This window comes from Piliocolobus tephrosceles, chromosome 7 (genome assembly GCF_002776525.5).
Source record: "Piliocolobus tephrosceles isolate RC106 chromosome 7, ASM277652v3, whole genome shotgun sequence".
Taxonomy (NCBI): Eukaryota; Metazoa; Chordata; class Mammalia; order Primates; family Cercopithecidae; genus Piliocolobus; species Piliocolobus tephrosceles.
Genome location: NC_045440.1, coordinates 147,157,402 through 147,167,540, shown reverse-complemented (window position 1 = coordinate 147,167,540; position 10,139 = coordinate 147,157,402). Strand labels below are relative to the sequence as shown.

The window sequence follows — 10,139 nt, the reverse complement described above, 5'->3', positions numbered from 1 at the left end:
CGGGCGCTCGCCGTCCGCCCCAGCACTGCCTCTTTCCCGCGTCCGTCTGTCTTCCCGGGCGCTCGCCGTCCGCTCCCGCACTGCCCGTGCCCTCTGTCGTTGCCCTGGCTCCCGTCCAGCACCCTGGTTACTCATCTTGGTTCTGTGGGTACAGGTGTGTTTTTCTCCAGTTCTTGCTTATGTTTTTCTTTAAAAAATGGCATCTTTTGAGTTACAAAAATCTAAATTTTTAAATTAAGTCTTCGGACTCCTTTATGACTTCCAGATTCTGGTTTTTCCCTTGGGAAGATCTTCCCTACTGCAAGATTACAAAAACATTGTCCAGTTTTCTTCTAGTATTTCTGGAAGTTTAAACAACATACAGCTCCGTGGTCCACCTGGAATTGCTTTGATGAGGTCGCGCTTGTCACCTAGGCTGGAGTGTGGTGGCACAATCACAGCTCACTGCAGCTTCCACCTCCCGTACTCAAGCCATGTCCCCACGCCCAGCCCTGGAATTGCTTTGCAAGTAACTAGATGCGTAGCTGTCCCCGCAGTATTGATCGAATAGTCAGTCTGTCGCTTCCCCAGTGGTTTGGGGGAAATGTGGCCTCATTGTGTTCAGTTCCTGTGGGCTCCAAGCTCTGTTTCTGGACGTGGTCCCAGGGAGTTGTGAGCTGCTTCTGGGCCACACGTTCACATGCCTCACTTTGTAGCAGGTCTCATACCTAATCCTCATCGGCAAAGTCACCCATTCCTTTTTCTTGTCTTGAAAAGTTTCTATGGTCACGTGTTTTCTCTTACAAATGAACTTGCCAAGTTCCGTGCAAAAGCCGACTGGAATTCTGGGATTCACGTGCATGTATGTAGATACACATTTTGAGAAAGGGCCTCACTCTGTCGCCCAGGCTGGAGTAGTGGCGCGGTCGCTGCTCACTGCAGGCTCAACCTGCCGGGCTCAAGTGATCCTTCCCCCTCAGCTTCCCAAGTAGCTGGGACTACAGCCGCACCACCACACCTGGCTCATCGTTTTCTGTAGAGATGGGCTTTTGCCATGTTACCTAGGCTGGTCTTGAACTCCTGGGCTCCAGTGACCTGCCTCCCTGACCTCCCAAAGTGCTGGGGTTCCAGGCATGAGCCCCGCGCCAGCCTTGGGGTGACCTTCATGTTGAGTTTTTCTCTAGGGTGTCCCCAGCTGGCTCTTGCTTTCTGGTAATTCTCATAAATCCTCACCTGGATTTGTAAGTCGGCTTCACCTCGTGGCAGAAGCCTGGTCACCCTTCCCACCTCGGGCCTCTCCTGCTTCCCCTCTGCAGAGCCCCTGGTCCTGTGGAGGAGCGGCTTGCTCTAGGGGACTTTGATCTTGTAGTGTGATGTTTGCTGTAGACTCTTAAAACAGTTTTTAAATTGATTGGGGCGGGGGGGGGGGTTACTGTTTCTATTTATAACCTGTAAGAATTGTTATCTGAAGCGGGTGTTGAGTTTTCTGAAGTCCTCTTATCTGCTAAGTAGGGTTTGTTCGGCCCATGGAGGTTTCATCAGCAGGCTTGGGGCTTGAGAGAGAGGAGCGGGTTTCACACATCAGGAGTCCACGCCATGTCTAGCTTCTTGGCTTCCCACAAAAAGCTCGGCAGACGTGGCGCGGCCAGGCCTGCGCTCCCACAGGACCTTCTGTTTCCGACTCCAGAGCATGGGCATGGGGGTCCTCAATGGGTGACCCTTCCCCATTTTTCTTAGGCCACTGGACTCATCTGTGTGTGTCTGCCTGGCCCTGCGGGCATCGGTTTGCCCGTTGGGTTCTGTAACTTTCTTCTCACGGTGCAAGCCCATCTTGGCATTGGCTCAGGAGTGCCTGCACGTCCCCAGCACTCTGGAGCAGTGGCCCATGTTTGTTTGTCAGAGCTTAAGTCTCCTGCATTCTAGTACTGTGCATTTTTGGGGGTCATGCATAGTTCATCTAAGCCTGGCTCTCACTTGCTGTCGGGCCTTGGGTGGCGCTTGACTTTACTCCTCAGTCTCCTCGTCTGTACAATGGGTCACCCACAGTGCCTGCTTCTCGGGGTCGAGAGGATTGATTCAGTAAAGACCTGCCTCGCCATGGTTGGCGCCAAGACCCCTGCGCAGACCTAGGTGGCTGTGCGCTGTCTGAGGGGACTTGCCCGCTACCCTGCGTGTGTGGCATGAGGATGCAAGTCCTCTCCCACTGGGCCCCTCCTTTGCAGTCACCTCCCCCTCGGCCCTGCTGTCTGTGGCCTCTTCCTCCTGGTCTTGCTGACCAGGGTCCTGTGTGTCGATGGCCTTTTCAGAGCCAGCTTCTGAATACTGGTCGGGACCACCTCTCCCTCGTCATCATCACCATTACACATAAAACTTCAGAAGAGACTGCCCTTCTGGCGTTTCCTTGATTTCCGCCCTCAGGAAGAACCCTTCAGTCTTTCCCACTGCATCTCCGGCTTTTACCGTTTCTGTAGATCTGTCCACAGAGAAGAGATCACCAGCTCTGTTTCTGTCCTGACGTGAGCTCCTGCAGGAAAGACCCAGGAAGATCAAATGCTTGGTTCTTCCCTTTGTCAGTTTTTAGAATCACAGGCTGGGGCCCTGGAATCTTCCAAAGGTGGTTCCCGGGGTGTCTTTCTGTTTTTAGGGTTTTCGTGAACGCATGCGTCTGTTTTCCTGATGGGTTTCAACATAGCGTTCCCTTGATGTCCCTTGAACAGGCAACGAGGCCCTGCATCCCTGTGGCATGACCCTGTCATTCCTCAGCTGCTTCGACAAGGCATTCTTTGTATCGCCTGCCCCAGCCCTGGATTCCACCATTTTTGTGTGGGACCTGGCCCCTCTTGGCAGGAGCCGGGTGTAGAGCTCCTAGCCGTGGGCCGGGTGTGCTCAGGACTCAGGCACTGCCTGTGGCCTCTGCAGCAGATGGAGACTGAGAGGTGGATGTTTTTAGAAAGAGAAAAAATCATGAGTTTGTACTGTTATGTTTAACTCATTTAAGATTACAGGGTTTTTACCAACTTTTGTGATTTTCTACTTTTTCTCATGAAATCTTTCCTTAATTTCAAAATTAGCTGAGTGTGGTGGCATGTGCCTGTAGTCCCAGCTACTCAGGAGGCTGAAACAGGAGGATCACTTGAGCCCAGGAATTTGAGTCCAGCCTGGGCAAGACAGACTCTAAAAAACAAAAGCAGCACCACCAGTGGTACGACAGAGAGCAGGAGTGTGGAGAGGGGCTGAGTTCCTGGTGGCTGCTTCCTGACGGTTCACCCTGCTGGTACGTGCAGTCCGCATCCTGTGTTCTCAGCCACTTGAGATCATTCTGTGGTTTTGCTACCAACTTGATACACAGTTGGGCTGATTCATTTCAGCTTTTAGGGTGACTTTTTAAAAATCTTTTTTTTTTTTTTTTTTTTTTTTTTGAGACAGTCTCACTCTGTTGCCCAGGCTGGAGTGCAGTGGCATGATCTTCGGCGCATTGCAACCTCCACCTCCCGGGTTCAAGCAGTTCTCCTGCCTCAGCCTCCCAAGTAGCTGGGATTACAGGCTTCTGCCACCACAAAAAATCTGTTTCTTAATTGTGTAAATCTTCATATGGTTCCAAAGCTGAAATTATATAGAGTCACTTCAGAAGACCAGCCTCCATCTCTCTGTTCCGAGGCCACCATCTTTATTCATTTTGGTTTATTCTGCCATTTCTTTCTGAAAAATACAAGCACATACATAAATGAATTTTTTTTTTTTTTTTTTTTTTTACGAGACGGAGTCTCGCCCTGTCGCCCAGGCTGGAGTGCAGTGGCGCAATCTCGGCTCACTGCAAGCTCTGCCTCCCAGGTTTACGCCATTCTCCTGCCTCAGCCTCCCGAGTAGCTGGGACTACAGACACCTGCCATCTCGCCCGGCTAGTTTTTTGTATTTTTTAGTAGAGACGGGGTTTCACCGTGTAGGCCAGGATGGTCTCGATCTCCTGACCTCGTGATCCGCCCGTCTCAGCCTCCCAAAGTGCTGGGATTACAGGCTTGAGCCACCGCGCCCGGCTATGAATTTTAAACTTAGAGAAAAGTTGCAAAAACAGGACAAAGAACCTGTGACACAGCCCTATTCATGACTCAGCCACTGCGCGGGATGCGCTCCGTTGCAGGAGCCTCTCTCTAGTCTCCATTTAGCCCTATTCATGGCTCAGCCACTGCGCGGGACGTGCTCCATTGCGGGAGCCTCCCTCTAGTCTCCTTCAGGTGGAGTGTGCCTGTCTCTGCTGATTCCTCTGACCTTGACGCTTCTGGTGGGCATAGGCTCTCCCTGCTTCCGGCGGTGATTGCCCCCACACTGGGTCTGATGCCCTCACAGGTTTCAGCGTGTGCATCTTGGCCGGGATTATCCCAGAGCTACCATGTGTCTCTGTGCCTCCCACCAGGGCTCACTGCTGATGCTCTGAACCGCGAGGTCAGCCGGGTTTCCCCCTGCAGTTACTCCTGTCCCTTGAAATCAGCAAGTGTGGGAGGTACTTTCAGAGCACTTAACAGGCTGTTTCTCATCCAGCTTCGCCTGTGAGCCTCAGCACCTTGATGGTTCTGAGCAGGCCCCGAGGTGGTTGGCGACAGTCCTAACCCACCCACCACTCCCACACTCATCAGGCAGCTGCCTGCCACCGAGCTTTCCCATTCTCCCAGTTTACGTGTGTCTGCTTACCTGTTCGCGTGGGCTCACAAGGGAGCCCATTTCATTAACAAGTGAGCTTCCATTTTATTTCATGGGCGACAGTCTTTTCCCATCGTAATTTATTTTGATGCTCAAATTGTCCCAGACTCGGCCCCCAGAAGGGGCCTGAGGACCTGAGTCATTCTGATACGACCTCCCCCGTCTCCGCACCTGCTCACCTTCTGCCTCCAGCCTCCAGGATGTGCTGGGCTTCTCTCCTTGCCCTGCCCCGCCCTGGAGTCGGCCATTTCTCTCAGGAGCGCTGGATCCTTTTAGCGGAGGGTGACACTTAGAAGCTGCACTCTGGCCCTGGACCTAGCGTTCTTGGGGCATCGTCTCAGGACCTCCCGGGGGCCAGAGCTAGGGGGTGAGGGGACATGCCAGTCATCCCCGAGGTTGTTCCTGGAATGAGAGAAGAGGATGCGCTCACCGTGGCTGTCAGAGTCAGCACCCTGGTCTGCCTTTTCTGTGTTTGAGCAGCTCTCTGACGAGAGAGGCCAGGCTGCCTACGACCTTGCTTCCCACTCTGCCAGGCCCCCTGCCTCTCTCAGGCCTGTCCAGTGGCTTTTCGACTTAAGTTATTTCAGAAACTGAGAAGACAGGCACCTTGTTTGTTGCTTGTCCCCCTAGTTCTGTGAGAACCCGGAAGACATAGTTAAGTCTCCCCGTATAACCGTGCTTTTACGACGCTCTCCTGTTTCTACTAGTCTTTGCTTTCTGTGTTTAGCTGCTTCCTTGTTGAGTGCTTACAGTTGATGATGATTGTGTCATCGTTGTAAATAGCCTTTTCTGTGGTGACAGCATCCCTCTGCCTGCTTGACAGCTGTGACCTCACATCCTGTCTCCCCTGGCCTGAGCAACCCCTCTCTGTGCCTCCCGTGTGTCTGCCCGCCATCTCTTTGCCTTCCCCTTACTTACCATTTCACTTGTGTTTTTAACCAGCAACAGCATAGGGCTGGGTTTGTCCCTCAGGCCACACTGAGAGCGCCTTGATTTCGCAGGGACCCCGTCCGTGATGAGGGTGATGAACAGTGCCCGTCTCCACTCTGCTGCCTCCTCGGCCTCTTCTGGCTGCTGCTGGTGGTGGGGGCTTGAAGCCGTCCCATTGCCCGCTGTGGGCTTGGAAGCGAGCTCTTCCCATGGTTCCATCTGCCCGTGTTCACCCAGGCTCAGGATCCAAGTACATCTTGTGTCCAGCCAGAAGCCCCTGCCTGTCCTGGTCCTGTCTCCTTGGCCCTCTTCTGCCCTGCCTGAGCTTCCTGGGCGCCTTTCCTTTCTAGACTCTCCCTCCACCCTGCCAGTCACTGGCTTGGGAAGGTCATTGAGCTCTGTAGAGTGCAGAGCTGGCCAGGCCTCCTGCGTGGTGTCCTTTGTTCCAGAATCCCTGCCCAGCACTCATGCTGGGGTCTGGAGCCAGCCTTGCCACCTGAGGGGGCCACTGTGCCATCAGTGCCAGCATCCACTACTCACGCCCCTCCTTCCCCCATCTTGGTGGCTGTCAGTTCTTCCTGGGGGTGACTTTACGTAGTCAGCAAAGTGGCAGGCATCATGCTACTTCACAATCTCGCCTAGTGCAGACATGGCCACGTCCACGGCAGCCCTGTGAGCTGTGATGGGGACGGACCGGGGACAGTACCGCAGCATCCTGGGGGGTCCAGTGGAATGCCCTCCGAGGCTATCCCAGCCATGCGGTCAGCCCCGCCGAGGGATGCAGCTCCTGTGTTCACTGTTGCTGGCTATTCTGGGCTGGGGCCCCATCCTGCCCCAGAGGTGGGACCCCGGGCTGCAGTCCCCACTTCTCAGCCCACACCCTCTTCTCAGGTGTCCCCAGGTGTCATTGCCAACCCCTTTGCGGCAGGCGTCAGCCACCGGAACAGCCTGGAGAGCATCTCTTCCATCGATCGGGAGCTAAGCCCCGAGGGCCCAGGCAAGGTCAGAGGTGCCTGCAGCTGGCAGCCCCCGGGCCAGGGAGCCCGAGGCCGGTGGTGCCTGACAGGTCTGCTCTGCTCACAGGAGAAGGAGCCGCCTGGACAGACCCTGCGCTGGGGGCCCGAGGCCACAGAAGCCACGGTGAGTGTGGTTGTCCCTCCTCCTCCCATCAGGGCACTGGAGTGGGGTGCACATTGCCTGTGGGGTGCGGGGTAGTAACCCCCAGGACCCCCTCTCATGCCCTGTGCTGGCCGGGTGCCGCCGTGGAGCTGCTCCTGCTAGTGCTGTGTCCACTCTGCCCCCAGGGTCGGGGTCTGCAGCCCCTGAAGCTGGACTACCGTGCCCTGGCTGCCGTGCCCAGCGCTGGTGGCGTGCAGAGGGTCAGTGCCCAGTGTGCAGTGCCCCCCCCCTCCGTCCTGTTGTCCTGTTCATTGGCCACCGCAGGACGAATGCCAGGGCCGTTGGGGAGGGAAGCTTTGGGTGGGGGCTGGGATGGGAGGAGGCCACGTCTGACCTGCAGGCTACCCCAGCCTGTCATGTGCATGTCACCCTCATTCTTGACCCAAGCCATGTTGGTGCTGCCCCGCCCACACCCTGAGCTGCGGATGGGTGACATAGGCCGAGGCGCCTCCTGTACTCACCGAGCAGGCCGGGGTGGCAGTGTGAGCGCCTCACCTGCTGGCTGGAGGCGGAGGCTCCTGGGGGATTGGGCAGGCACATGGCACCAAGGGGAGGACGGGCTGGAGCAGCTGGAGGGGCAGGTGCTGGGGACAGGCAGGAGGATATGCAGGCCCTTCTCTCCCCTTAAATATACAAATAACCCTCCCAGAGGGTGTGCCCCGCCAGCCCCACCGAATGTGAGTGACTGAGGGATGGGCTCCGCCAGACCCTTGCCCAAGCGGTGGAGTGGTAGTGAGGGGCCAGGCAGGGGCTCTTGGGACCCGACCCTGCCTCCTCTGGACATGGACTACGCTGAGAGGGAGGCTCCCAGGAGGCCCTTCATCCTCATGAACAACAGCACAGCCATGGGGGCAGCGGTCAGGGTGCCACTTGAACCCTGAGGGCCTCACACCGCAAGTAGGGGCTCCCCACCGGCATCTCTGTCCCCGGCCCCTCCCCTGAGCCCTCCCTGCCCTCTCCTCCGGCTGTCCTGTCTCCTCCCATCTCTCCTGCAAAGCTCCAGCCAGCACACTGCCGTGGAGACAGCAGCTGCCCAGCCCAGGCCCCCGCATCCTGTGGGGACGGGGACAAGCCCCTCCTTGCTGACTGAGTGTCTGGGGCGTCGCCTGGGCTATAGTCAGGTTGGGGAACTGAAGAACTTCTGTGCCTTCCAGGCCCCACAGTCCCTCCTGCTCCGGGGCCACAGCCCTGCCCAGCCTCACCCCACCCACTGCCTACTTCCAGGTACCGTCTGGAGCAGCTGGAGCGAAGATGGCCGAAGCCCCCTGCTCCCCTAGTGGCCAGCAGGTGAGTGTCCCCAAGTTAACGGGCGCACCCCATGGCGGGTGGAGGGCAGAGCAGATGGCTGCTGTGCACGGGGCCCCTCTTCCAAGGACGGGGTCGGGGCTGGTGCGGGATGCCATTGACTCTGGTCTTCCCTCTGCTACCATGGGGCCTCCTGTGTGAGGACAGCCGGGGACACTTTCCTGGCCAGAACTGCCTGGCAATGGGGTGGGGGGCCTGAGCGTGCTGTTCTTGGAGGGGCTTAAGCTCCTGAGACCCTGGTCAGTGTCTTGGGCCCAATGCCTCCCAGGGCCCACCTGCCGCACCCCTGCCTGCCTTTTGTCTGGGAGTCCTTGCCCCCCCCCCCACTATTGGCACTTCCCCAACACACTGCCACGTGAGGGTGGAGGTGGCAGCACCCATGAGACCCAGCTCAGCCCCTCACAGGCAAGATGTCAGCCCCACCCAGGTCTTTCTCTCTCTCTCCTCCCCCTTCTCTACCCCCATTCCTTGCCTTGAACCCCTGATCCTGCTCTCTGCCCCCACCACTGCCACCTGCCTTTTTTAGACAAAACCAGGGGTGATCCAGTCATTGGCTCAGGCGTGGCCAAGGGGGTCCCCAGCCCTCAGGGGCAGAGGTTGTCCCCACTCCGTGAGTGCTCTGTCCCATGGGTGGGGTGGCAGAGCCTCCTTCCCCAGCAGGATGGTGGGTGGGGATCAAAGGCAGGCAGTGGGGACAGCCGGTGGCGAGTTGAGCACAGCTGCAGCCCTGACAGCTGCCCCAGCGTAGCTCACAGGAGCCCCACCCCCCAGCCGCCTTCCCCGCCTTCCCCGGACGAGCTGCCCGCCAATGTGAAGCAGGCCTACAGGGCCTTCGCGGCCGTGCCCACTTCTCACCCTCCTGAGGACGCCCTCGCCCAGGTGTGTGGGAGCAGCACCCATCCCTGCTGCGCGTGGTTGGGGTGGGTGCTCAGGGGCCCCCGTGTCCCGGAGGAATGCCAGCCAAACCTCAAGGTCCGCTCCCCCCAGCCCCCCACGCCTGGACCTGCAGCCTCCCCGGAGCAACTGTCCTTCCGGGAGCGGCAGAAGTACTTTGAGCTGGAGGTGCGCGTGCCCCAGGCTGAGGGCCCTCCTAAGCGTGTGTCCCTGGTGGGTGCTGACGACCTGCGGAAGATGCAGGAGGAGGAAGGTGAGGGGCATGGAAGTGGGGTGGGGGCTGGGTCTAGGCTGGCCCGGCCTGACCCACCCTGCCCTCTGGCAGCCAGGAAACTACAGCAGAAGAGAGCGCAGATGCTGCGGGACGTGGCAGAGGCTGGGGCCGAAGCGAGGCTCGCCCTGGACGGGGAGGCGCTGGGCGAGGAGGAGCAGGAGGATGAGGAGCCACCCTGGGCCGGCCCGAGCCCCTCCTCAAGGTGAGCACCTGCCCACCAGACGCCCCCGACTCACCCAGCGTGCCCTCCACACACACAGCACGTTCTGTCCCTTCCCCAGGCAGAGCCCAGCGTCCCCCCCACCCCTGGGAGGCGGCGCCCCGGTGAGGACGGCCAAAGCTGAGCGGCGCCACCAGGAACGGCTGCGCGTGCAGAGTCCGGAGCCACCAGCGCCCGAGCGTGCCCTGTCCCCTGCCGAACGCCGGGCCCTGGAGGCTGAGAAGCGTGCGCTGTGGAGGGCAGCCAGGTAAGCCCCTGCCTGGGGTCCCCACCCCGCCCTGCCGCCTTGCCCTGCTCCTGCCCCGAGTCAACCCCGCCCGCTGTTCTCTGCAGGATGAAGTCGCTGGAACAGGACGCTCTCCGAGCACAGATGGTCCTCAGCAGGTCCCAGGAGGGCCGGGGCACGCGGGGGCCCCTGGAGCGACTGGCCGAGGCCCCTTCCCCTGCGCCCACCCCATCGCCCACCCCTTTGGAAGGTCCGTGGGTAAGGGCAGGTGGGGGGGGCAGCCTGCTGCTTGGGCTGCTTCCAACGCCCGCTTCTTGTCCCCCTAGACCTCGGCCCCCAGACCAGCACCTCCCCGGGACGCCTGGTGAGGAGCCGGTGGCTATGCCCTCCCTTCACCCCCGAGGCATGGGGGGGTCTGGCCTGCCCCCCCCCCCCCC

The 10,139-nt window shown here is 58.9% G+C and overlaps 1 protein-coding gene and 1 long non-coding RNA gene across 8 annotated transcripts in view; one reads left to right on the top strand and one right to left on the bottom strand.

The window, feature by feature from the left end:
• Positions 1-10,139, top strand: part of SCRIB (scribble planar cell polarity protein) — a 25,390-nt gene that overhangs the window by 14,298 nt on the left and 953 nt on the right. For 6 of the 7 annotated variants that reach the window (XM_026449732.1, XM_026449731.2, XM_026449736.1 and 3 more), the window contains 10 exons: positions 6,496-6,606; positions 6,688-6,744; positions 6,909-6,983; positions 8,008-8,070; positions 8,860-8,967; positions 9,076-9,235; positions 9,308-9,458; positions 9,538-9,723; positions 9,810-9,952; positions 10,029-10,066. In XM_026449732.1, the coding sequence (XP_026305517.1) occupies positions 6,496-6,606; positions 6,688-6,744; positions 6,909-6,983; positions 8,008-8,070; positions 8,860-8,967; positions 9,076-9,235; positions 9,308-9,458; positions 9,538-9,723; positions 9,810-9,952; positions 10,029-10,066 (1,092 nt within the window). The remainder of the gene's footprint in view (positions 1-6,495; positions 6,607-6,687; positions 6,745-6,908; positions 6,984-8,007; positions 8,071-8,859; positions 8,968-9,075; positions 9,236-9,307; positions 9,459-9,537; positions 9,724-9,809; positions 9,953-10,028; positions 10,067-10,139) is intronic. The other variant, XM_023188351.2, reaches the window with a different exon arrangement.
• LOC113220505 lies at positions 3,466-7,704 on the bottom strand. Its single transcript, XR_003307377.2, has 3 exons — positions 5,593-7,704; positions 4,854-5,076; positions 3,466-3,678 (listed from the first exon to the last, which is right to left on the bottom strand). It is a non-coding gene; the product is annotated as an uncharacterized LOC113220505 (long non-coding RNA).